The following is a 27,625-nucleotide window of genomic DNA, read 5'->3' as shown; positions in this document are numbered from 1 at the left end:
ATTATATTAAAATTTTATATATCACTGATAGAGGGTTGGAAAGGCTATCTGCATTATCTGGCAGTTCAATGAAAGGAAATCAATCATAATAGTTATAGATTACAGTAATACACAAGCAATTCATTTTATGTAACCTCACTTTTAAACGGAAGATAAAACATACAAACCTAAATTAATATTTTATAACAAATTCCTATACTGAAAGTCAGTCTTTGATGTTATCTGGTGGCAATTAATATAATTGCAATTATGTTTTATTATCCACACTAACAAGCATCCCTTGTACCATTTAATGATTTTTATTGACCTAACATGTGACTAATCCTACAGAACCAAATGAAATAAGTAGCTTATTAAAACTTTTTTTAACATCATTTATAAAATCATAGCAAAGTCTTAATAATTCAGAAAATTTTGCATTTGTGCCTGGCTCAAAATGCCCTCAAATGATTGTGGAATGAAAAATAAAACTAATTCAGAACCCATATCAATACTACAGTAGATATATTTAAGATAACTAAAGAAATATAGGATTTTGGGAGCACCATCTAAAGGCAACCAATATCTTAACTGAAAATTCTGGGGTCAGAATCTTAGAGATGGAAGAGACCTGGAGATAATCTTGTCCAGAAATTTTCATAACTTTTGGTCTTAGAATTCCTTTACAGTCTTACAATTTTGGAGGACCCCAAAAAGCTTTTGATTATATGAACCATATGTACCAATATTAACCACATTAGAAATTAAAACTGAGAAATATGAAAAATATGTGCTTAACCATTTACTTAAAAATAACAATGGGTTCTATGATGTGTGAACATATATAACATTTTGATGGGGAAAAACCCCAATGGTTTCCAAAACAAAAACTTAATGAAAAAGAGGGACTATTTTACATTCCTACAAATCTCTTTAACATATGATTTTATTAGAATATAGCTGGATTTTCATATCTGCTTCTGTATTTAATCTGCTGCAGTATCATACATCATGTAGCTGCTGGAAAACACTGTACATTCATGACAATGAGAATGAACACTGTGAATAACTTCTTGATATCATTATGAAAATAATTTGATCTCATAGGTCTTACAAACCTCTAAGACACCCTTGATCTAGTCCAATCTTTTACTTCTCAGATGTTATTAAGGTACAAACTAGGATCAATAGAGATGCAATGTCTTGCCTAAAAAAGCAATAGCTGGCCGGGTACAGTAGCTCATCCTGTAATCCCAGCACTTTGGGAGGCTAAAGAGGGAAGACTGCTTGAGGTTAGGAGTACGAGACAAGCCTGGGCTACAGAGCAAGGCAGGAGAATGGTGTGAACCTGGGAGGCGGAGCTTGCAGTGAGCTGAGATCGCGCCACTGCACTCCAGCCTGGGTGACAAAGCGAGACTCCGTCTCAAAAAAAAAAAAAAACAACTAAAAAACTAAAAAACTAGAAAGGCATGGTGCCACACACTTGCGGTCCCAGCTATTGCAGAGAATTCTGACGGAGCCGCTGCATTCCAGCTTGGGCAACAAGTGAAATCCTGTCTCTTAAAAAAAATTAATATTCTAGTCTCCAACTAGTTGGCAAAAAAAAAAAAAAAAAAAAATTTAAATAAGCAAATAAAAGAAAAAAGAATAAGAAGAAAAAGCAATAGCTTGTTTATGGCAGAAACAGACCAAGAAACCAAGTCTCTTAAAACACAGCCTCAGTCTAGGCCCTGCTTACAAGTTTTTTTAATAAAGGTTATAGGCAACTGGGGAGGTGGGACAGGATCCTGCCAAAGTCTAGGGCTGCACTACCCTCATCCTAAGCACTGCTGTATAAACCAAGCTTCAACTGCTACAAAGTAAAAATACAGTTCAGATATTTCACTGGGAATACCATTTTTCTTCTGTTTCTCCAATTGCATAACATCATATAAGGTAATGCTAAATTAAGAGAAGTGATGAGAAAAAAATGGCTAACCATATTTTATCAGAAAGCAATTGAGATCAACTTTAACAATCTGGTTAATACTCACAGCCATCCTGTTTACAAATCCACTGTATGCAATTGACTCGGGCGGTGTGACCATTCAAGTTGGTAACAACAACCCTTTTCTTTAGAGAAGAAAATACAGTTAGTAAACTGGAGTTTAGCCTACAGAAAAATTAATAAATAAGTAAAAACAGATTTCAGTGTTTTCGATGCTAGTAAAAAGATCAGGATTACATCAAACAGATTTGCCTTCTTCAATCCATAAACTTTTAACCATGGCTTAAGTTATCCATTCCTCTAAATCAGTCCTGCCTTTCTTGAGACTCCACATTCCCAGCATCTTGTCCTCCCATTACACTGAGCTCTTGCGTCTGCATCCACCCACCTGCTTCTGCTCACTCTCTTACAGTGCCCACATCCTTCTCACCTAGGCAGCCTGTCCTGACACACCAAACTAGACAAGCAGCTGCTTCCTTGTGGAAGTAGGCCTACTATGCTTGCACCAATCTGAGGGTTTCTCTGACAAAAAAAAAAAGCCCTCCAATAGAAGAATCTGTGATTAATGGGTACAAGCACAGTTCACTTTGCATGCCATGGCCAATGAGACGGTGGGTTGTTCAGACCCAGTGGCACAATGTCACAAGGCCACAACTACTAAGGTCCTCACACATCAGATTCCTGCAGGGCCTATTGCCAGGTTCTCCACAGATCCTCAACAGACTGCTTTCACCAACCTCTCCCCACCCTTGGAGCTCTCATACTTCACACACCACTAAAGACTTTAACTGTGACTACTGCACCTTCCTCTTTACAGCCCCTTTCTCTATCTGTTGTCAACGGCAATGGCTTTGTATCTGCTTATATGCCAACTAGAATTCTCATGGCTAAGAAAAAGGAAGAGGCAAATGTGCATAAACTAATATATTTCACATATAGGTTATTTGAGCCTGGAAAACAATTTACTGTACTTCACTGTCTCTCCCACTAGACTGAGAATTCCTTGGTGGCCACGAGTTATCACTCATTACCTTGTGTCATCATCACTCAGCCCAGGGCTAGCCCACAGATGGTCGTCGAAGATTTGCTGAATGAGCATCATTCCCAAAACTTTATTTTAGCATTTGAAATGCTTTTATTCCCATATTTACTTAAAAGCCCAATCGAGGCCAGGTGTGGTGGCTCATGCCTTTAATCCCAGCACTTCGGGAGGCCAGGAGTTTAAGACCAGCCTGGCCAATGTGGTAAAACCTGTCTCTACTAAAAACACAAAAATTGGCCAGGTGTGGTGGTGCACACCTGTAATCCCTGCTACTAGGGAGGCTGAGGCACGAGAATCACTTGATTTCGGGATGTGGAGGTTGCAGGTTGCACTGAGCAGAGACTGTCACTACACTCCAAAAAAAAAAAAAAAAAAAAGCCCAACCAGCAAATATTTAACAGGACAAAGTACTTTTTAGGCTCAACACTTCTTTGTCAATATGCTAAAATTCACTAGCTCAGCCACCAGGTTATCATTTAAAATCTGATGGAATGCATGGAAACAAATCCATTCAACTGCTGCAAAAAGATGGAATTCTACAGCTGAATCAGAATTTCATTTCAGTGTGTAAGTACATCAAAGCATGAGTATAATCATCTTAAAAGCAGATCTTGTCCTGTGATATAGGGGCAAGTTTGTCCTTGCAGACTTTACCAAATTGCTTCCTCTGCCGTAAACATCTCAAGACCCTGGGTTGACTGGCAAAGAGTGTGCCTTGCTAATTTTACGATGGAGTTGATTTTAAAAGCGTGTCACCCTGGCTCTCCCGGGCTCCTGCTTCCCTGACAACTCCACCCCTATGGCCGCCCCTCTTAGGGTCCTCCCAGTGCCCAGCCATGGCGGAACGGTGCCGCAATGCCGCAAGGCTCCACGCTCACGGCGTTGGATGAGGAGACGCTGTGGGAGATGATGGAGAGCCTGCTGTGGTCTCTCCCATTCTACAGTCGGTCCTTGCCTCATGGTCCCTTTAAAGTTTACCCTTGTTTTTTGCACTTTCTCTTGCCATTCAAGAATGCAAATAACAAGAAACAAAAACCAGGAAGAGGCAAGCAAGCTCAAGATGGGGTAATGTGGATACAAATATTTCATACATATATTTGAATCTCCAAAGGGTGTGAGAATAATGTTTTTTTGAGATAGGGTCTGGCTCTGTTGCCCAGGCTGGAGTTCAGTGGTGCGACCCCCGTCCACTGCAGCCTCAAACTCCTGAGCGCAAGCGATCCTCCCACCTCTACCTCCGGAGTAGCTGGGACTACAGGCGCACGCCACCACACCCAGCTATTTTTTTTTTTTAACTTTTTGTAGAGACTGGGGTCTCGCTGTGTTGCCTAAACTGGTCTCCAACTCCTGGACTCAAGCGATGCTCCCACCTCTGCCTCCCAAAGTGCCGGGATTACAGACATGAGACACGCTCCTGGCCAATAATGAAATTTTTAATCAAATTAATAAAGCAGTATGAACAGAAATACATATAGCCATCTCCTGCGTTGTATTTTAATTTTCAATATTTTACTTTTTATACTGAGCCTCCTTTTGAGATGCAAGACTAACTGTATCGACCTAAATTAGCCATTGGGAATGGGGTTATAATGAATTCTGGGGAGCTTGCAAAAACTATTCACTTGAGAAATATGGTAAGGAAAGCGCCAAGAAAATAACCAACTGACTGGGTGAAGTCGAGGGAAGTCCCGCCTTATAATCAGTGCTTAGGATCCCCATTCCCTATGACCTTTCCCCCAAACTGGCACTTTCTCTAAAATGTCCATTCCCGTAGTTAAAACACAGGTAACATTTCCTTGAAATTCAGTACAACAAAAGTTCATTAACCAAAACTGAAGGAAATACAGAAATGAGATTGCACCTGTGGGATGATGTTTTTAATCTACATATAAATTTCAATTGTTTTAAAACCCAAATTGATTAACGGTACTACAGTTCCCAACGAAGGCTTCAGGTAAGATGCTCATCATTCCGGTTTCTGCGTGGGACTAAAAGGTTACTGGCAGGTCATGGGCAGCAATGACCCTAGGATGACGCCACGCGTGAGACGGCAAAGGGTGAGGGGCGAGGAGGGAGTCCGGCCAGGTCCACTGGAGACTCCGAGCCCAAACCCCGCTCCCTTGAGCCGGCCCGACTCGCCGCCTAGGTCTGGGGCGGCAACTACAGCGCGCCCGGAGCACGTCCACAGGTTCAACCCGAAAAGCACAAGGGTTGGCCGTCCAGCGACCTCTTACCAGGGGGTCATAGAGCACCACGGAGCAGGACGTGCCAAAGGCCAGAAGTCCTCTGGGCCCAGAGCTCCAGTTCAGGACTCCCCGCACCCGGTTTGGGCAGCAAAACACGTGAGAAGTCTCCAGCACGGGTGCCACCATGTCGCTAACTGGTCAGCCGCACAGACAGAGACGCGCACTTCCGCCCTCGGAGCGGAACTACTAGGGTGGTTTCTCCTGTGGCATCACCCGGTCCACGTTTCGCAGGCAGCCGAGGGCCAGACAGAGGCAGCCCCGCCCCACTGCGGCTCTCTGTTCCCACCGCAAGCTGGAACCCCTGTGCAAGGCCGCCGCTCTGCTAGCTCTGCTCTTAGACCGTGGCCCCGCTCCGCGCACGAGCCAGGCCTTTGTCCCAACAGCGAAATCCGACCCGAGTGGCTCGGTACCCTCCCGAAGGACCCAGGGCTCATGTGCCAGGGCAGCGTCAGAAACATCCCGCTGCCCCTTACGACCCGGCTCCCAGCAGCAGCCAGGGCTGGCCCCGTGGGCGCTGGCTAGCGAGTAGGGCCTCAAGGAAATGACCCCCAACTGCTTACAGTGCGCTAGGGCCGCGCCACGCCCCCGCGGCGTCGGCGAACACACGGAAAAGCGGATTTGTCTGCGGAGCCGGGTTCCGGGGTCGCACTGCGCATGCCCTGCAGTCCTGGGCGAAGGGGGCGGTGGTTCCCCGCGGCGCTGCGCGCGGCGGTAATTAGTGATTGTCCTCCAGCTTCGCGAAAGCAAGGGGCGCGGCTGCCGGGTGGCTGCGCGGCGCTGCCCCCGGACCGAGGGGCAGCCAACCCAATGAAACCACCGCGTGTTCGCGCCTGGTAGAGATTTCTCGAAGACACCAGTGGGCCCGTTCCGAGCCCTCTGGACCGCCCGTGTGAAACCAAACCTGCGCGCGTGGCCGGGCCGTGGGACAACGAGGCCGCGGAGACGTGAGTCTTTCAGGTCCGGGAGCAGGGCAGCTGGGAGGGGAGCTCCGCAGGCTAGACAGGCGTGGCGGGGTGGGGGGTGGTTCTGCGGAGAACAGGATCCTGCGGACCGGGCAGGGGGGCTACAGAAAGAGGATGCTGGGGGGAGCCAGCCGCAGGCGCCCACTCGCCCTAGAGAGCCGGACTTCTTAGGGTGCTCAGATGGGCTTCGGGGTGCAACGGAGAATTTTTTGATGAAAAGATCCGTACTTTTCATCCCATATTCGAAGAAGGGACTGACGTGTTTAGAAATAAAAAGCTTTTAGAAGAGAGCTTTGTGCCCTCCTTTCTGTTTTTTGTACTCGCCTTTTTCTCTAAGGCCCTTCCCTTCTGCTTTCCTTTTTCCTCCAGCACACACCAACTTGCAGGAAAGGAGATCCTTCAATGGGTCCACGACCGCGCTCAGCATCCTGCCTGGAGAAAGGCTCGGAGCTGTCCCCTGTGCTAGTCCCCTCCCACCCCGCTCCTCGCCTCTCTCCTGGGAATGATTTCTAAATGTTTATCTTTTACCTAGTAAAAGAATTCCCGAAACTTCAAGCCCCAAAGATTCCTCTTTCAGGAGCCTCGTTCTACGCCGTACCTCCATTTCCCACGGTTCCCTGTATGATACCCCGCACTTGTGCAACATATGAGTTTAACGACTACTTGTAGTACACATTCCTTCATGTGTTTTCCTCATTCGCCTTGCAAAATAGGTTTTACCGGTATTTTAGATGAGGTAGTGAATGCGAGAGCCCTGTCCAAAGAACAGCTGACCGTGGTAGGCTCTTGCTTAGTTGGAAATTTGACGTCTGCGTCTTTTGCTGGAGATGTGAGTTTGACCATCATCACCTCCACCGTTGGTGCTGGACATCCTACTGGATCTGAATTAACTGAATTCTGGCTCTGCTTAACTGAATTCTGCTTTTCAAGCTCCAACTCAATTGCTCCCTCCTCTTTGGGGTATAGGCCTTTGGTTCCAAACAGTGCTGTGGATGATTAACAGCCTGTGATTAAATGTTGACTGGTTTGTAGTAACACAAGGATGCTACAGTGAGTTTTTCATGAAGTTCAATTTACTTTAAGAATTCTATGTATGGACAAAATGTGTCTGATTCATTGTCAAGTCGGAAAAAAGATTCAATGTGTATTTAAAGTATACACTTATTGAAGCTGGGCGTAGTGGTCACGCCTGTAATCCCAGCACTTTGGGAATTGGAGGTGAAGGATCTCTTGAGGCCAGAAGTTCAAGACCAACCCGGACAACATAGTGAAACCTTGTCTCTAGGAAAAAAAAAAAAAAAAAAAAAAAAATTTTTTTTTTAAATTAAGTATACATGTATTTGAGTATGCATAGAAAATATCCTGAGGGATACACCGGCAAAATTGAGCACCTTTGAGGATTGTGATTGGGGAAAGGGGTCTTAAATGGGCTTGTATATAAGGAGAGTGTATTCGTTTAAAATTTTTTAAATATGTGAATTCTGAGATTATTATTTCTATTTTTTGGTGTTTGAAGGTTATTTTATGAAATGATGGTGATGATCAAGGTAGCTAGATTTCATTTCGGTTTTTTTTGTTTTTTTTTTTTTTGAGACTGGGTTTCACAATGTTGCCCAGACTGGTCACAAACTCCTGGCCTCAGGTGATCTGCCTGCCGCAGCCTCCCAAAGTGCTGGGATTATAGGCATGAGCCACCACACCCAGCCTAGATTTAATTATGAATCATTGGCCTCAATGATTCAAATAATCGTTCAAATAAATTCTCAACTTCAGTAAGAAGTTGATGACTGTGGCCACATGGATCTCCCTTGTCTCTGAATTACTATTGCTTTTACAGTGCTAATGGCAGTCTCTTAGCACTCAGCTGTTCTCCAGTTGTTTCATGTGTTTTAGGAATGCAAGGGTAGAGCCTAGGACTCTAGTTCTTTCCATCTTCACAGTACCTAGCATCACACTGGTCACACCACATGATGCTCTGGCAACTTTGATTATTTGATTACACATTAATTTTCAGTATGAGGTTTCTTAATTCAATTTGTTTTAGAAGTGAGTCAAGAATTTTTTTTTCCTGTCTTTTCTAGGAAGGCGCAATGGCGAGGAAGTTATCTGTAATCTTGATCCTGACCTTTGCCCTCTCTGTCACAAATCCCCTTCATGAACTAAAAGCAGCTGCTTTCCCCCAGACCACTGAGAAAATTAGTCCGAATTGGGAATCTGGCATTAATGTTGACTTGGCAATTACCACACGGCAATATCATCTACAACAGCTTTTCTACCGCTATGGAGAAAATAATTCTTTGTCAGTTGAAGGGTTCAGAAAATTACTTCAAAATATAGGCATAGATAAGATTAAAAGAATCCATATACGCCATGACCACGAGCATCACTCAGACCACGAGCATCACTCAGACCACGAGCATCACTCAGACCATGAGCATCACTCTCACCGTAATCATGCTGCTTCTGGTAAAAATAAGCGAAAAGCTCTTTGCCCAGACCATGACTCAGATAGTTCAGGTAAAGATCCTAGAAATAGCCAGGGGAAAGGAGCTCACCGACCAGAACATGCCAGTGGTAGAAGGAATGTCAAGGACAGTGTTAGTGCTAGTGAAGTGACCTCAACTGTGTACAACACTGTCTCTGAAGGAACTCACTTTCTAGAGACAATAGAGACTCCAAGACCTGGAAAACTCTTCCCCAAAGATGTAAGCAGCTCCACTCCACCCAGTGTCACAGAAAAGAGCCGGGGGAGCCGGCTGGCTGGTAGGAAAACAAATGAATCTGTGAGCGAACCCCGAAAAGGCTTTATGTATTCCAGAAACACAAATGAAAATCCTCAGGAGGTAAGATGAGTGCTGTTCATTATTTTAATATACCTGTGTGTCTGTCCTGTCTCTGCTACTCTATCTCTAGTTGTGAGGAGTTTAAAAGCAAAATGTTGAAGTTATTGAGAAGGGAATTTCCACCTTCTCAGCAAGGCACTTGCCACAAAGCATGCCTGCTATGTTGTAAACATTCCCAATTCAGAACTTAGGGAACAGTTCTTTTGGTGAGCATAGTGCTGCCTCCTACAATTTTTTCTAATATAGAATATAAAATATATAGAGAAAGATATCAAGGCTATCTTTAGAGAAAGTCTATAAAGGTGAACATTATTAATAAAAAATAGAAAATGAGGGGTTGAAAGCAGGAGTTAGAATCCATATTGTAGGGAAAGGTGTGACTGAGGGGGCTGAAGACTACTGAGAATACCACTGCTGCCTCCTTGACAGAAGGTCCACCATGACTTGAGGAATGATTGAAATTGGAGCAGTTTCCATGAATGTCATGCTGGACAAGGGAAAAGTTGGGGCAGTGAGGTTCTGAGTTCATGTGGTTTTTCTAGAGTAGACTTCCAGACTGTACGTAATTCACCTTGGCTGACAGATGTCAAGAACAGGGAATTATGTCAAAAAAGAAAGGAACAAGGAATTAGTTGATACAGTTTAATAAGCAAAACTTTAGTACTTCATGCAAACCAGCGTGTGACTGTACTAATTCTGGACTAATCCTAGTAATGGCCATAGCCATAGCAGCCCTGGTGATAAAGTTTGCTGTGAGTTGTACCGACTGAGAATTGTGGTGGAAGTTGAAAATGTCTTTACAGAAGATGAGAAACTGGTACTAAAGCCAGTTTTGGGTTTTTTTGTTGTTGTTTTTTTTTTTCTTTTTTGGCTGGGGGAGAGATTGCAGAGGAGTATCTTCAAACTAAGTTTGTCATCTAATTAAATAGTTGAAAACATCTGCCTGCCGGTACAGGTTTGTTTTATTAACCAGCCTTGCCCTCCACAAGAATAATCTGCATAATTTAATATCCTCTCATTGCAGAGCATTACTTTGCCAGGTATGTAGACAGAACTGAGTTTTTGCAAGTAAAGTCATTACTAGAAGAGAGGCATGTCTTGGACTTGTTTAGGCCAAGTAAGATAGCGTTAGTACTGAAGCAGCATATTTCTCAATCTCTGACGAGCCCCATTTTGAAATTAAAGCTCATTTCCTTAATACATTTATACAGTGAGTTAACAGGCTTGTGAATCTCCATTTATCCTCATGCTTGTTCCACCTGAGGCTTTCTCCCTAGGTGACTTGTGATGTACTGCTTCTCTGATGAAGTAGACAGAAGAGGTGGGATACCACTGTGGTGACATAGTATCGCCAGGTGGCTGGAGGCAAGTTCCAAAGTGCTCAAAACAGAAGTTGATTTTAATTTTCATTAATTCGAGAAAACAAAGAAGTAGCTTTAGTAAAAAAGGATATTGTGTCATCACACTACTGTGATGGGGATGCCTTTTGGTGATTTTCACTGCTTTGTTTCTTTCAGTGTTTCAATGCATCAAAGCTACTGACATCTCATGGCATGGGCATCCAGGTTCCGCTGAATGCAACAGAGTTCAACTATCTCTGTCCAGCCATCATCAACCAAATTGATGCTAGATCTTGTCTCATTCATACAAGTGAAAAGAAGGCTGAAATCCCTCCAAAGACCTATTCATTACAAATAGGTAAAATTGCCTTTTTTATGTAAAAACAATTTCAGTAGATTCATTTATGTTGTGCTTTTCCTTAGATTTGCATCAGCCTATTTGTTTTCCAGTACAATTCTGAATATGTCATCTTAGTTGTTCTTTGCCTTGAATGTGAAGAAAGCAAGGAAAAAAAACCCAGAAAATAAAATTTCAATTAGGACTTCTCTGGGTTCATCCTACAAGAAGGTGTCAGGATCACCTGAAATTTGGGATTTTTATATCATGTCACACTGCTTGGGAAGAGGTCTTGGGTTCATTTATGCTGCTTAGAAACCTAATACGGATGCATTCTTATTGATAAGTGAAGCTAGGATAGGCTCTGCTATAGCATAGGGTCGCATTGCTCAAAAGTAATGAGGAAGGAATCACTGCTTTGTTTTCTGAGGACATTACTGAATTCCTGGTTTCTTCCTCTTCTTTTCTTTGTTTTCTGAGGACATTATTGAATTCCTGATTTCTTCCTCTTCTTCATTTTCTTTTCCTTTTTTCTTAAAAAAAAAAAAAAAATTATTTTATAATTTAGCTCTTATGGGGAATCTGAAAGCTGAGTTCCTAAGTGAGCTACAGTTCATCCTTGGTAACCATTTTTTTTTCCTCTTTCACCCCGACCTGAAGAATTTCCCATTAGAGCTATGCTCCTTACCTGGAGAGTTCTTAAGTACCAGTCAGGTTGTTCATTTGAGCCAACAACAGATTTCTTCGTTATTGGGCTGTTGCCACAGTAGGTCCTATTTGCATTAAATTTGTGTGTTTTTAGCTTCTCTCCTTTTACGTGCTGCTTTATGCTACTCTCCAAAAGTCTTTCTTGTAAAGTTTATTAGTTGTATAATTTTTCTTTGCTCTGTTTTGTTTTGTTTGACAGCCTGGGTTGGTGGTTTTATAGCCATTTCCATCATCAGTTTCCTGTCTCTGCTGGGGGTTATCTTAGTGCCTCTCATGAATCGGGTGTTTTTCAAATTTCTCCTGAGTTTCCTTGTGGCACTGGCCGTTGGGACTTTGAGTGGTGATGCTTTTTTACACCTTCTTCCACATGTAAGTATAGTAACTTGTCTTGTTAGTGTTTGATTATTCAACATTGAAAAAAATAATATGTTTTGGTTTATACTAGAATTTTTTGTATAAAATGTTAGAAATTTGGTTTAGAAAAGCTTATTTTAAAATATATTTGGTAAGTGAAAGCTGTATTTTTCTGCTTGATCTTAATACATTTGTGAATTTTGCTTTCCTTTTACAAAACACAGACTAATTTAACTTTTTGAAACCCACTTAATAAAAAGAGACAAATTCTGCCTGGCTATTAGTACTGTGATAGACTGCAGCAATGTGAGTTATCTGCTTTATCTGTTAGTGTAATTGCCAAAAAATAAAATATGTGACCCTTTATGTACCCAAGAAACTTGGAGGTTTTCTTCAGAGTTGAATGTTTATGTATGTGTTTAGAGATTTACACTTCATGACACATAACACAAGTTTGGTAAAGTGAATTTACTTTTCCATCAGATATTTGGAATAGATGCTTAGTTAAAAAATATGCGTGTTTCATTCTTTAAATTCCCATTAAAGATTTTCGAGTATGTGGGAAAAGGAAATCACACCATGCCTAGAGCACTATAAATCTCATGTTCCATTCAGTAATGAAAGAAAACTATGTTGCTCTGACAAGCTCTGAAACCACCAGATGGCAGACATTCGGGAATACCTACTGATAGAAAGTGGCGTGTGTATGGGGTGTACTCTGTAATCCCCCAGTCTCTTAGTGTGTTCCACACCCGATTCCCTAATGTGCAATAGCAGTAGTTACTACTCCACTCAGCTACAGGCTGCTAGGGCGGTGCACCTGGATCTAGGGTACATGCCAGAACCCAACACACACACACCAGGCTTCTTACAATACTAGTCTGATGACATTGGTATGGGCTTTTCGGTCGGGAAAATAAGCAGTAGAAACTGTGCACATTAAGTCTAGTATTCCTGTTATTTGTGGCCATGGTAGTTTGTCAAGCATTGAAAATGCTCACTATTTATGTATTATAAGGGTCACTGGGAATGTATCTGAAGTACATGACATGCATTAAATTCTAGATAGCTAGCTGCTCATTGGTGATTTTATTTTTAATGTCCTAAACTTCATCTCATCTCTGAAGTATCTGAATAATTGCATAACTGAATGATTTCAATTTTGACCTTACCTAGCCAACTTTCTGACTCATTGTGTGAAATTGATGAATTTATAAATAATAAATTATTTTGCCTTCAGTCTCATGCAAGTCACCACCATAGTCATAGCCATGAAGAACCAGCAATGGAAATGAAAAGAGGACCACTTTTCAGTCATCTGTCTTCTCAAAACATAGAAGAAAGTGCCTATTTTGATTCTACATGGAAGGGTCTGACAGCTCTAGGAGGCCTGTATTTCATGTTTCTTGTTGAACATGTCCTCACATTGATCAAACAATTTAAAGATAAGAAGAAAAAGGTAAGAAAAAGTATACCGAGTACTTACTATGCTTCAGACATTTATTTATAGTAGTACTCTAACTAGATTGTTAGACTAGCATGCCCAGGTTGTATGAGCTTTATTTGAGAGGGAGTTCAGTACCCTTGAAGTACTTTTTGGTCCCAGAGATATTTATGAGGAGCATTTCTATACCTTAATAGCTCTGAAGTTTTCTATCTTTGCTATTCTTTTGAAATTCATGACAGGGTAAGAAAGGCAAGGATGAACATCTGTATAAGTGACCAGAAAAGGTACCAGCAGGGCCTTGAAGACCAGAAGCATCGTGTATACATGGATACACTATCAATATTTATTAGTAGTTATGATTAACTAATGTCATTAATTTCCAATTAGTCACCCAGTAGCTAAATGTTCTGTTTTCTTTTAAAGGGTATGTGACTTTTACAGACTTGCCCTTTGCAAATTGGATCAGAAATGGTATGAAGTCAAACAATAGGCTCTTTCTTTTTGGCCAAAAAAAACCCTTTTGAGTCGCCTATGGTAATTTGCCACTTTTTATTTGATATGATCAGGCAAGTCATTCAGAAGACTGACAGGAGACTCTTGAAAATGATGTGGGTCAGGTGGGGTGGTTCATGCCTGTAATCCCAGCACTTTGGGAGGCCAAGGCAGGCAGATCACTTAAGGCCAAGAGTTTGAGACCAGCCTGGCCAACATGGTGAAACCCCATCTGTACTACAAATACAAAAATTAACCAGGTGAGATGGCGCATGCCTGTAATCTCAGCTACTTGAGAGGCTGAGGCACAAGAATTGCTTGAACCTGGGAGGCAAAGGCTGCAGTGAGCTGAGATTATACCACTGCACTCCAGCCTGGGCAATAGCTAGACTCTGTCTCAAAAAAAAAAAAAAAAAAGAAAAGAAAAGTGATGTGTTCACATCTCAACATTTTAATCTAACCTAATACATCTGTACACTCATATTCTGGTCATTTGATATTGACCAGGATTTTCTTCGAGTTGGAGTTCCGTATTCTGTATCATTTCTTTTTTTCTTTATCAGCCATGCTGCTTCATCTATGATTTCCAATTTTGGTCTCTCTAAAATTGAACAAGAGATTACACACTTAAAGCTATTCTGAATGTAGAATCTAGGTTTTGGAAATTAAAAAAAAAAATTTATTCAGTGGTAGCCTTACGTAATTTGATATCTTTTTTTAGCACCTTGCCTTTGAATCTTCCAAGTATTCAGCTTTTGTGTTCACAGAATTAAGTATCCCCTACCAGGCACGGTGGCTCACGCCTATGATCCTAGCATGTTGGGAGGCTGAAACAGCAGGATTGCTTGAGGCCAGGAGTTTGAGAGCAGCCTGGGCAACATAGCAAGACACTGTCTCTACCCCACAAAAAAGAAGTAACTCCTTACCATCATTTCATAGTTTGAGCAATGTGTAATTAAATCGTGCAATTACAGTAATAAGTATAACTGGCGTGAAGAGGTTTCAAAACTAACACAGTTGATTCTTGCTGAGCATAGAGCTCACTGTGGGAAACAAATGCATGTATAAACAGGAGAGTGTTTACGTACTTGGAGTGTTTGCTCTTAGGGATATTACATTCACCGAAATCTCAAATTAAAAATTTTGAACCCTCTGTTTAATGGACCTAAATATAGAGGGAAGAAGTAAAATAAGAATAGCTTATTTATTCTTAATCAAGGAAGTCATCTTCTGTGTTCCCATTGACCCAATTGCTTCCCTTGGACTGTTTCTTAATGTTATTGAATAGTTTCTAATCTCATTTAATTATCTCAAAAAGAAAAAAAAAAGCTACTCATTATATGGTGAGTACTGGGAGCTCTTCAGGCATTTTTTACTTAGAATTTTCCTTAAGAGAGCCATCTTGCACCCTAGGGAGATCCCATATATCATAGTTTTAGGTTATCTGCCATATATGGACTAGTTTATTCCTACTTCTTTAAGTCTTCTGCAATTATTCTTACATTAAAAAAAAAAAGATCAATTTTCATTCTGGGAGACTTGGGGATGGGTTGTTTTTTTCTTTTTTTAACTGTACATCGGGTCAAAATGTCATAATTTATTTAACATTCTCATTTCAATTTCGTTTCCAAATTTTACCTAAATGCAGCTTTTCTTTTTTTTTTCTTTTTTTAAGAAAACAGGATCTTTTTTTAAGAGACAGGATCTTCCTCTGTTGCCCAGGTTAGAGTGCAGTGGCATGATCATAGCTCATTGCGCTTCAAATTCCTGGATTTAAGCAATCCTCCCACCTCAGCCTCCCAAGTAACTGAGACTACAGGCTCATGCCACCATGCCCAGCTAAGGATAGCTTTTCTTTAACTTAGCACTCTTTAACCTAGGACTCCAAGAAATAGGCCCTCTGTTATCTGACACAGAATAATTTTTTCTTTTTTAACTCTAGGTTATAACTCTAGATTATTAGTGAGTTGTAAAATCAATCTGTATGTCATAACCAATATTTTTAAATGCAGCAATAATATTATATATGTTACTGTTTTACATTACATATATTAATGTTGGTTATAGTCAGAGTAGTTTGATGCGCTCTGCTTTAAAATAGTATCGACTAGAATGTAAGCTCTTAAAAGCCAGGATCTCTCTGTCTTGTTTACAGCTCTGTCTCCAACGTGTAGAATAGTGTCTGGTACATAATAGATGGTAGTAAATACTGAATGTTTAAGGAGCATGAAACAGCAAATAAGCATAATTTCTAGATGAAGACTTCCCATAGGAGTTTTGCAAATGTTACATGTTCTCTTCCTTTTTTGGAATATGCTGAGTTTATCTTTTGTTAAAGGCATGCAGATATTAAAGTTACTTACTTAATAATTTTTAATCTAATTCTCTCAAAAAGAAAAATACTACTCATTATATTGTGAGTATGGGGAGTTCTTCAAGCTCATAACAGGGCATTTTACTTAGGATTTTTCTTAAGAGATCCATCCTGCATCCCTGGGAGATTCTGTATATCATATTTTTAGGTTACGGGCCTTCTGCTACTTAAGGTTAACCTTCTGCCAGTGAAGGTTATTGTTCATGCTGAAAACTAGAGAATAATCTCTGATATGCCCCTCATCCCCACATCCAACCAAGTTTTAATAAATATGTCCATGGTCTCTCCATTCCTCTCCATCTTTCTTGCTGTCATTCTAGTCCAGGCCATGGTTATCTCCCACCTGAGTGACAGTTACTGCCTCCTAATAGGAGCCTGTCCACATTATTTTGTTTTCCTCCTTTTCCCAATCTAGATTTCACAGAGCGGGCAGTGATTTGTTTAAATGAAAATATGATGAGGTTGCATACCACTACTTAAAATCCTTCCTCCAGTGGCTCCATTAGTTTTTGGACAAAGTCCACTGTTCTCAACAGAGTTCTATTGTGTGATCTCCTTTAGCTGCCTCAGCCTCATCTCTGGCCACCCTCTCTGACCTAGTAGGCCCCAACCGCCTTGTACTTCTTTGAGTTCCAGAACAGTGCTGGCCCCTTCCTGGTGCTACTGCCTGCCTGGAAGGCTGCCTCCCCAACCTTCCCCACCAAATTCCTGCCTGTCTTTAGGTCTTGGTATAAGCTATATTTTTTCTGTGGCCACCTGGAAATTATTGAGGTCATGTTATTATACATTCTTAATAGCACTCTGTTCTTTTCTATTGTAAAATGTATCAAAAATTATAGTCAAAGAAGTATGTAATCATTACCTGTGTAAAACTCTCTCCCTGTGGATAGTAAGCTCCATGAGAACAAAGACTGTGGGGCTTATTTTATGTTCTACTCCCAGCATTTAGCATAGGGAACATTGTGGGCCCTTAATACTTATGGAATGAAAGAATTGATTAAACTATATGTTCTAGAACAATTGCCCAGTGAGAAATAAAGCACCAGAATAAATGATTTAAGATACCCTGAGTTCATTTATTTTTACAAATATTTAAGTACTTTCTCTGATTGAGGCATTAAATTCAGGATAAGTGTAAAGATTTGTGTGTGTGTTTGCCTTTTTTTTTTTTTTTTTTTGAGACAGAGTCTCGCTCTGTCGCCCAGGCTGGAGTGCAGTGGCGCGATCTCGGCTCACTGCAAGCTCTGCCTCCCAGATTCACGCCATTCTCCTGCCTCAGCCTCCCGGGTAGCTGGGACTACAGGCACCGGCCAACATGCCCAGCTAATTTTTTGTATTTTTAGTAGAGACGGGGTTTCACCGTGTTAGCCAGGACGGTCTCGATCTACTCACCTCGTGATCCGTCCACCTCGGCCTCCCAAAGTGCTGGGATTACAGGCGTGAGCCACCGTGCCCGGCCGTGTTTGCCTTTAAAAGCTCTTAAAATCTAAGAATGTATAAACACTTGATATGGTATTAGAGCTTGAATGAAATCTTAGGTATGGTGGTGATCATCATATTCAAAGGTACTGCAAATAAGAAATCTGTTATTTATATGATAACTTTTATTCTAAATGTTCTGTTATAAGTAGATGATACACAGACACCGTTGTTCAAACAGTGACCTCTACAAAACATAAAGGCTGCTTGGACTTAGGGACAATATCACAATATCTCTGGTATGGTATTTGGGATGGATAAAAAGCCCAGTGATGAATTCAAGGTTAATAGAGGCTTGTTTTAAAAGAGAAATCATGTTAATGGTGTTTTATTAAAGAAAAGTGTTTTAATAACTAAAAAACTATAGTTTTAGGTTATAAAAAGTATGGGAAGTCTGGGGTTTCGGTGTGCAGAAGAGGCATGGAGGAAGCCAGGCAGGTGGTTACCAGATCACTAGATGCCTGAAGGAAATGCCCCTAGCTGGGTTTTTTTGTTGTTGTTTTTTGAGACAGCGTCTCCCTCTGTCACCCAGGCTGGAGTGCAGGGGCACGATCTTGGCTCACTGCAACCTCCACCTCCTGAGTTCAAGTGATTCTTGTGCCTCAGCTTCCTGAGTAGCTGGGAATACAGGCACATGCCACCACATCCGGCTAATTTTTGTATTTTTAGTAGAGATGGAGTTTCACCGTATTGGCCGGGCTGGTCTTGAACTCCTGACTTCGTGATCTGCCTGCCTTGGCCTCCCAAAGTGCTGCGATTACAGGCGTGAGCCACCGCGCCTGGCCGGGAGTATGCATTTCTGACAAGTTCCCAGGAGATACTGTGCTGCTAGTGTGGGACCATACTTAGGGTAGATGACTGTGGGGGCATTCTGTGTGTTTTGCTTACCTGGTTATTGATTGAAAGCTGTACATATAAACAAATTACTGTTTTAAAGTATTGTTTTCCCTCACTATTTTAGAATCAGAAGAAACCTGAAAATGATGATGATGTGGAGATTAAGAAGCAGTTGTCCAAGTATGAATCTCAACTTTCAACAAATGAGGAGAAAGTAGATACAGATGATCGTAAGTTCTTATGCATAAATTTTAGGGCTGGAGGGAGTTCATTGCTGTATGATTTGCAGGCAGCTTGACTATCTGGAAGAAATGGGACCATGTCCTTTGGTTTTGGTTTTTGCAGTATCTCATACTTTTTAAAAAATTGCCAGTGAGTACGTTGTTTTTGTATATTTACATTTATTTTTTCTGTGACTTTTTATTTTGAAGTAAATTCATATTCATAGAAAAGTTTAAGAATCATACAAAGAATTCCTGTATCCCATTCACTCATATTCCCCAGTTATTTTACCACACTGTCTTTCTGTCTTTCTCTAGCTGTGTCTACACACACACCTTTTTCTTTAATTTTTTAGTGACTAAAGGGCCAGCTACACACACTTTTTTTCTAAACCGTTTGAGAGTAGGTTATAGACATGATGTTTCTTTACTCCTAAATACTTATGTTTCCTAGGAAAATGGACATTCTCTCATATAACCAGAGTTTAATTATTAAATCAGGAAATTTATACTGATACAGTGCCATTCTCTGTAGACGTTATTCTTCCAAATGCCTTAATAGTGCTTTTTACCCCAACACTCCCCCAACCCCCACCAAAATATTGTTCCAGAGTACAATTCAGGATCAAATATTGCATTTAGTTGCCTCTACTTTTGGGTTTGTTTAGTATTTTTGCATGATTAGGTTGATGAGTTTTGGTAGGAATACCGCAAAATGGTATTTGGCCTTTTCTGTGACATGGTGTGCCACCTGATATGATTCTTTGGCACTTATTGGTGGTGTTAATTTTGATCACTTGCCTAAGGTTGTATCTACCATGTTTCTCCTGTTTTTCCTGAAACTTGGCTGTTTGCTTGGCATATCTTGTCGGACAGACTGAGTTAAGATTCATATTTTCAACCCAGCTCCTTGCCATGATCTTCAAGGTCCCGCTGAGCCCACCACTCTCCCGCATTGTTCACTGTGCTCCAGCCCCACTGGCCCTCTTTTCACGCTGGGAGCACATAAGGCTTGTCTCCAGGCCATGCACTCACTATTCCTTGTACTTGGAATACCGTTCTCTGAGACCATTACATGCATTCCTCCTCTTGTGCAGGTCTCAAATCAGGTATCTCCTTTAGAGGCCTTCCCTGAGCACCCAATGACAACAGGCATAAGCCACTGTGCCTAGACCACACTGTTTTGATATATGGTTGTTTGTTTGTTTTTTGTTTTTTTTTTTTTTTGAGACGGAGTCTCACTCTGTCACCCAGGCTGGAGTGCAGTGGTGCGATCCCAGCTCACTGCAAGCTCCGCCTCCCAGGTTCACGCCATTCTTCTGCCTCAGCCTCCCGAGTAGCTGGGACTACAGGCACCCGCCACCACACCTGGCTATTTTTTTTGTATTTTTAGTAGAGACGGGGTTTCACCGTGTTAGCCAGGATGGTCTCGATCTCCTGATGTTGTGATCCGCCCACCTCTGCCTCCCAAAGTGCTGGGATTACAGGCGTGAGCCACTGCGCCCGGCCCCCTCTTCAGTTTTTTAAATGGACTCCAGTGAAATGTGTAATGATGGGGAGGAAATACCTGCCCTAGAAATGGACTGCAGTGTCAGGGATGGTTCCAAGAAAATTGATAACTATGTACAGGAGAGAAAAAATAACCTTATTGTGGCAATTTATATTCCTTTGCACAAAGAGATAATAAATGCTTCTTGGTGATGATGAAATAATTCAGATTCTCTGTTTTTTCCTTGAATTTTGCCTTCCAAAAAAGAGGAAGTCAGATGGCAGTATTATGCATGTTTTTTTATTTCTAATTTTCATTACTTCTCTAAGATATTTTTCTAAAATAAGTATTTTAAATAACAACATATTTTCTAAAACAAGCAGGTTCTTCTCTTAGGATGAGGAAAAAAGTCATTTTTAAAAAGGTAGGGAGGCAGAAGAAATTAAGGGAGCATCTGAGAGGTAGTTATTGAAGGTTAACATTTAAAATCCATTCTTAATATTTGAGACCATTCCATTTCTGGAATTCATTAAAATCTATTGATGTTTTTCATCAGTAATACTTTAATGTTTAGTTCTGCAGATATGAAGGAGTTATCGTGCTTTAAGATCTTTTGTTGACTTTTTCAATGAGGTTTGAAGTGTTTCCAAGTCCATTAACAAAGCCTTCTAACTGTCCCCATGCCCTTTATGTTTATTCCTAGGAACTGAAGGCTATTTACGAGCAGACTCCCAAGAGCCCTCCCACTTTGATTCTCAGCAGCCTGCAATCTTGGAAGAAGAAGAGGTCATGATAGCTCATGCTCATCCACAGGAAGTCTACAATGAATATGTACCCAGAGGGTGCAAGAATAAATGCCATTCACATTTCCACGATACACTCGGCCAGTCAGACGATCTCATTCACCACCATCATGACTACCATCATATTCTCCATCATCACCACCACCAAAACCACCATCCTCACAGTCACAGCCAGCGCTACTCTCGGGAGGAGCTGAAAGATGCCGGCATCGCCACTCTGGCTTGGATGGTGATAATGGGCGATGGCCTGCACAATTTCAGTGATGGCCTAGCAATTGGTATATATCTACATATTTGTTCCTTGTTGATTGATTCTGAAAATGTCACATTAAACACCTAGTCAAATTTTAACAAAGAATAGATTAGTTTAGATGAGGATATTAGTGACTTCCAAGATTATAAAAATGTTACTTTTTCTTTTACTACTTTGACAATGAAGTGCTCAATAAATGTTAGGTATGATTAAATGCTAGGAATTGTACCTAGCCCATTACCTAAATTGTAACTGTCAAAAGCTGTTCTTAAATTGCAAAGTCTTAAGATCAGTCTTTAATTTGTATGGTGCATGTATGAGATTTTTTTCTCCCTATACATTGAAGTTCCCTTATCGATAATATAACTAATATTTATAAAAGTAAAATTATATTTTCCATCATCTTTTATGCTAAAGGAATCTTCATACATCTAAGTCCAGTTACCAATCTCTATCCTATGAAGAATTATTTTGCTAATAAATTGTTATACCACAATTGGGAGATAACAGAATACTTACAAATTTTAATAATTTAGTGCTGGAAGGAACCATGCAATTAGGCAGCTGAGGCCTGTAAAGGTGGCGCCACTTGCCCAAGGAGGCTGTGCTATGTTATAGCTAGGCCTGGCCTTGGCTCCCTGGGAGTTGAGTGCTCTTCCTCTTGTACTAAATTATGCAGAGCTGAAACAGACAAAGGAGGAATTTCCAACTGCACAGTCAGCTGGGTGCGGTAGCTCATGTCTGTAATCCCAGCACTTTGGGTGGCCAAGATAGGAGGATCGCTTAAGCCCAGGAGTTCAAGACCAGCCTAGACAACATAGTGAGACCTTATCTCTACAAATAAAAAAAAATTAGCCAGGTATGGTGGTACACACCTGTAGTCCCAGCTGCCTGGTAGGCTGAGGTAGATGGAACGCTTGAGCGCGGGAGTTTGAGGTTCTAGTGAGCTATGATCACACCACTATACTCCAACCTGGCCAACAGAATGAAACCCTGTCTCTGAAAAAAAAAAAACAAAAAACATGCACAGCCATGGTTTATCATTGATTGATTGTATAATATGTCAGCTTTTTAAAAGGGGACAGCTATTTGTCTTAGAGTTTTCTCACTGAAACAGTGAAAGAATAAATGTAAACATCTAGTTACATAGTAAATTCCTCTGAGGCAAGTGAAACACGTTTATACCCTTGACAGGAGAGTTTTTTCCTAAACCTTTTAAACAGTTTATTTTATATTCTTGAATAGGCCTTTTATATGGTAGCAGTTACTCCTCAGATTTGTTTTATCCGCTCACTCTAAGGCATAGAAAACCTTCCCTTCTCTTTCATGCCCGATGTGCTCCTTTGGGAAATTTAGACCTCATGGAATGTACTCTAAGATTTCTTACAAAGAAGATACAGAGTTGGGTTGGGAAACTTCTGTTCATTCACAGCCAAAATACCATTTTCTTGTTACCTCATTTTGCATACTGATGAGATTAAAAAACACACAAATTAATGTAGCCAAACTTTTTCTGATTGATTTTTACACAGGTGCTGCTTTTACTGAAGGCTTTTCAAGTGGTTTAAGTACTTCTGTTGCTGTGTTCTGTCATGAGTTGCCTCATGAATTAGGTAAGAGAACCACATAAATTGTATTTGCTAGGTGGGTGAAATGTTCTAGTGTTACTGGCTTTTGCTAATGGTAGTTCAGCAAGCTGCTTCATCAATTTCATGCCTTCTCATAAGTCTGCTAACCAGCATACTGATGACATCAGGGATCATCCTCATACACACAAGGTGAATAAGACTACAGGATACAAAGGAATCATCTTCCATTAACAAAAGTTGAGAAAGAGAATCTCATTGGAATTGAAGGGAAGTGGATGAGTTGTGTTTTTAATATTGTTCTTCTTTGTCACTAGGCCTTAAAACCTTCCCTAGTTCTGGATCCCAGTTCACATCCTTGTTTTTCTTGTTTTGGAGATATATTCACACACATACCGCTGATGCCATTTTCACTTTTGTTCCTTGTTATATGTTCAGCCATTCCTTATAATCTTCAGCATCTAATTTATGTTCCACATTCAAGTCCCATGAAGCCCCTCTCTTATTTCCATCTTCATGTGTCTCTTTTCTCCTTTTATAATTGTAGCATTAAACTTTTCAGCTCTTATTTATGCATTACCATTATCATTTGCTGATCATCTCATGTGTGTTCTCCACCCATTCCTCCCTTCTTTGTGGCCAAATTCCAAGCTCCTTGAAAACACTGCAAGACCACAATATTAAATTTTTAGTATTTATCATTTTGACAAAGTGTAAGCCTTAAAAAATTTTTTTTGGATAAGATATCTGGCCAGGTGCAGTGGCTCACGCCTTTAATCACAGCACTTCGGGAGGCCGGGGCAGGGGGATCATCTGAGGTCAGAAGTTCGAAACCACCCTGGTCAACATGGTGAAACCCCGTCTCTACTAAAAGTAAAAAGATGATCCAGGTGTGGTGGCATGCACTTGTAGTCCTAGCTACTCAGGAGGCTGAGGCACAGGAATGGCTTGAACCCAGGAAGCAGAGGTTGCAATAAGCCAAGATCGGTGCCACTGCACTCCAGCCTGGGTGACAGAGCAAGATGCTGTCTCAAAAAAAAAAAAATTGTTTGTACATCGAGTTGAATGATGAAGAATAAAAAGGAAAAACAGTTTCTACAGCTGTTAGGGTGATTTACTAACACTGCTTTAACCCTAGATTATTCTTAATTTTGTTTTCTTTTCCCCCTCTCAAAAACACTGGAAGATTTTCTTAAATCTGGGAAGTATCTTGGTATGTGTCTTAAAAATGATTTCTCAATGACTTTTTCCTCCTTTTTCGTTTTCTGTTAAAGGTGACTTTGCTGTTTTACTAAAGGCTGGCATGACCGTTAAGCAGGCTGTCCTTTATAATGCTTTGTCAGCCATGCTGGCGTATCTTGGAATGGCAACAGGAATTTTCATTGGTCATTATGCTGAAAATGTTTCTATGTGGATATTTGCACTTACTGCTGGCTTATTCATGTATGTTGCTCTGGTTGATATGGTAAGTTTTTAAGAAGTCTTATTACATTATTGACCAACAATAAAATAGAGAAAATATTCGGTAAAGCCTCATTTTTTTTTCTCTCTTTTTGGGGGAGCAGGAAGTGGAATTTTGCTATGTTGTCCAGGCTGGTCTCAAATTCCTGAGCCCAAATGATCCTTCCACCTCAGCCTCCTGCGTAGCTAGGACTATAGGCTCAATAAAATATCTTTTTTTTTTTTTTTTTTGGCTGGGCACAGTGGCTCATGCCTGTTAGTCCAACATTTTGGGAGACCAAACCAGGCAGATCACGGGAGGTCAGGAGTTCGAGACCAGGCTGGCCAACATGGTGAAACCCCGTCTCAACTAAAAACTACAAAAAAATTAACCAGAGGTGGTGGCATGTGCCTGTAGTCCCAGCTATTTAGGAGGCTGAGGCAGGAGAATCACTTGAACCCAGGAGATGGAGGTTGCAGTGAGCTGAGATTGCACCACTGCACTCCAGCCTGGACAACAGAACAAGACTCTGTCTCAAAAAAAAAGTCATTTTTTTAAAAAAGGTTTTAAATGCAGTCATTATGAGAAGTGATTCTATATTCAGAAATTTGTGGCATATAAGAACAGGTTTTTTAGAGTTTTTTTTTTGGATTGTTGATCACACCTTTATCTTGCTTAATATGTGTCCGGATTCACAAAAATATCTACATCCTTCTGATGTATCGTTTTAGGGTATGATCTCAGTAATCAGGCAGTGAATTTTCTATAGATTTGTAGGAAGTCTAGGACAAGACGCATATTGTTGTCCTGCTGTATACTTCAGAATGCTTAGTTTATTAATCAACCAAGGAGTCATATCTTTTTGTCACTAATGTCCTCAGAATAATCCCAACCAATCTTACTGCTAAAATTGTATTTTATTATTTTATTTTTATTTTTTACTTTGTAAGCAATCAAAGACAATATGTATCTTATATAGTATAAGGTTTTCTATCTCTGAACTAAAGACAAACTACATGTTATATCCAGTTCAGATATGCAGCCAGTAACTGAAGTAGGAAAGTCAATATCGCTTTTCATTTTCCAGTGGAAACTGGAACCAATACAAACTTTTTCTTGCCCAGAACATCATGAGTAATCATTGTTAAACTGCTAGGAAATGCTGTGTGACATTGTTAGCTAGAGTCAGTATGTATGTAATAATGTTTTAAGGAATGAACTCACAGTATATCTAGCTACAAATAAAGCTAGTATACTGTCCTATAAATTTTTCTAAAAACTAATCTGTAGTTCTAAAAACTTAAATGTCACTCTTATTTTCCCTTACTTTTTTTTTAAGGTACCTGAAATGCTGCACAATGATGCTAGTGACCATGGATGTAGCCGCTGGGGGTATTTCTTTTTACAGAATGCTGGGATGCTTTTGGGTTTTGGAATTATGTTACTTATTTCCATATTTGAACATAAAATCGTGTTTCGTATAAATTTCTAGTTAAGGTTTAAATGCTAGAGTAGCTTAAAAAGTTGTCATAGTTTCAGTAGGTCATAGGGAGATGAGTTTGTATGCTGTACTATGCAGCATTTAAAGTTAGTGGGTTTTGTGATTTTTGTATTGAATATTGCTGTCTGTTACAAAGTCAATTAAAGGTACATTTTAATATTTAAGTTATTCTATCTTGGAGATAAAATCTGTATGTGCAATTCACCGGTATTACCAGTTTATTATGTGAACAAGAGATTTGGCATGACATGTTCTGTATATTTCAGGAAAAATGTCTTTAATGCTTTTTCAAGAACTAACACAGTAATTCCTATACTGGATTTTAGGTCTCTGAAGAACTGCTGGTGTTTAGGAATAAGAGTGTGCATGAAGCCTAAAATAACAAGAAAGCTTATACTGAATTTAAGCAAAGAAATAAAGGAGAAAAGAGAAAAATATGAGAATTGGGGAGGCATAGATTCTTATAAAAATCACAATATTTGTTGTAAATTAGAGGGGAGAAATTTAGAATTAAGTATAAAAAGGCAGAATTAGTATAGAGTACATTCATTAAACATTTTTGTCAGGATTATTTCCCATAAAAACATAGTGAGCACTTTTCATATACTAATTTAGTTGTACATTTAACTTTGTTTGTATAATACAGAAATCTAAATATATTTAATGAATTCAAGCAATATATCACTTGACCAAGAAATTGGAATTTCAAAATGTTCGTGCGGGTATATACCAGATGAGTACAGTGAGTAGTTTTATGTATCACCAGACTGGGTTATTGCCAAGTTATATATCACCAAAAGCTGTATGATTGGATGTTCTGGTTATCTGGTTTACAAAAGTATCAGAGTAGTAAAACTTTGATATATATGAGGATATTAAAACCACACTAAGTATCATTTGACTTCGATTCAGAAAGTACTTTGATATCTCTCAGTGCTTCAGTGCTATTATTGTGAGCAATTGTCTTTTATATACAGTACTGTAGCCATACTAGGCCTGTCTGTGGCATTCTCTAGATGTTTCTTTTTTACACAATAAATGCCTTATATCAGCTTAATGTCAGACGTCTGGTTTTCTTTTTTTTTTTTTTAATTTTTTTACCATCGGAACCATTTTTAACTGTAGAGTTCAGTAGTTTTAAGTATATTCATGTTGTGCAATGAATCTCCAGAACTTTTTCATCCTGCAACACTGAAAGTCTATACCCACTCAACAGCAACTCCCCATTTTCCCTAAGCCCCTGGTAACCACCATTCTACTTTCTGTTCCTAAAAAATTGAGCTATCTGATTTTTTAAATTATAATCTGGATTGTAGTATACTAATCAATTCATTTATAATATTGTATTGGGTGGCCTTATTCAATTTTTAAATTGTTTATCACAAAGGGCACTTCAAAAAATATTGGTCCACAGTTTGTTCTCAGGTGTCTCTATTTTTTTTTTCTTTTAACAACTGGGCCTAAAACGGTAGAAGCAGCATTATTAATATTCTACACTCTCAAGAGAGTCAATGTTTTAATTCAAGATATTTACAATGGAGAGCTTGTGACGAGACTCAATGCTTGAGAGAGACTCCAGGTATTATTATTTATAGGTCCTGGGAAGTACATGGCACATCTGGAGGCCACACACATGGAGGTCAGGGAATGCAGGCAGGGAAAGAGAAGGACCTATGGGCCAGTGCCTTTATTGGCTCCAGGGCATTATTCAAACAAGTTTCCCATGAGGAGTTTCAATTAGGTTGAAAGCAAGCAGGCATCAGTTCCTGGAGACCACTCTGTGACTGAGAGGTGGTCACTGTGACATATCCACACAGCCCATGTAAGGGTCAACAAGGCCACTCAAGCAAGCTGCATCTAGCTGTCCCATAGCAAAGTGGCTGACAGTGAGCAGCTGTATAAGG

At 40.2% G+C, this 27,625-nt stretch overlaps 2 protein-coding genes across 4 annotated transcripts in view; one reads left to right on the top strand and one right to left on the bottom strand.

The window, feature by feature from the left end:
• The window catches only part of ELP2 (elongator acetyltransferase complex subunit 2), a 45,870-nt gene extending 40,012 nt beyond the window's left edge, over positions 1 to 5,858 (bottom strand). The window contains exons 1-2 of one of the 2 annotated variants that reach the window (XR_010124169.1): positions 5,243 to 5,777; positions 2,013 to 2,091 (exon numbers count right to left, since the gene is read on the bottom strand). Coding sequence is in view for 1 of the 2 variants with exons in the window: in XM_054461484.2 (XP_054317459.1) it covers positions 2,013 to 2,091; positions 5,243 to 5,380 (217 nt within the window). In the remaining variant the exon portion in view is untranslated. Of the gene's footprint in view, positions 1 to 2,012; positions 2,092 to 5,242 lie in introns of both variants that reach the window. The other variant, XM_054461484.2, reaches the window with a different exon arrangement.
• A 24-nt stretch (positions 5,859 to 5,882) lies between these two features.
• On the top strand, positions 5,883 to 26,778 carry SLC39A6 (solute carrier family 39 member 6). Of its 2 annotated transcripts, none has more exons than XM_054461490.2 (10): positions 5,883 to 6,211; positions 8,298 to 9,059; positions 10,577 to 10,757; positions 11,644 to 11,813; positions 13,039 to 13,257; positions 18,552 to 18,657; positions 20,841 to 21,218; positions 22,726 to 22,806; positions 24,054 to 24,244; positions 25,560 to 26,778. In XM_054461490.2, the coding sequence occupies exons 2-10, from the start codon at positions 8,307 to 8,309 to the stop codon at positions 25,710 to 25,712; spliced, it is 2,232 nt and encodes a 743-aa protein (XP_054317465.2). In that variant the 5' UTR covers positions 5,883 to 6,211; positions 8,298 to 8,306; the 3' UTR covers positions 25,713 to 26,778. The 2 variants fall into 2 exon arrangements, with proteins under 2 accessions (XP_054317465.2, XP_054317462.2); XM_054461487.2 differs by having other exon boundaries at positions 5,916 to 6,198.
• Positions 26,779 to 27,625: the final 847 nt, after the last annotated feature.

The sequence above is a fragment of the Pongo pygmaeus genome, chromosome 17, assembly GCF_028885625.2.
Source record: "Pongo pygmaeus isolate AG05252 chromosome 17, NHGRI_mPonPyg2-v2.0_pri, whole genome shotgun sequence".
Taxonomy (NCBI): domain Eukaryota; kingdom Metazoa; phylum Chordata; class Mammalia; order Primates; family Hominidae; genus Pongo; species Pongo pygmaeus.
This window is presented reverse-complemented; position numbering and strand designations above follow the sequence as displayed.

Bases quoted from the DNA above. Each gene is read 5' to 3' on its own strand.
- SLC39A6 (XM_054461490.2), top strand. From the start codon at position 8,307: ATGGCGAGGAAGTTATCTGTAATCTTGATCCTGACCTTTGCCCTCTCT. The intron at 10,758-11,643 runs GTAAAATTGCCT...TTTGTTTGACAG, and splicing joins GACCTATTCATTACAAATAG to CCTGGGTTGGTGGTTTTATA. The intron at 13,258-18,551 runs GTAAGAAAAAGT...TCACTATTTTAG, and splicing joins TTAAAGATAAGAAGAAAAAG to AATCAGAAGAAACCTGAAAA.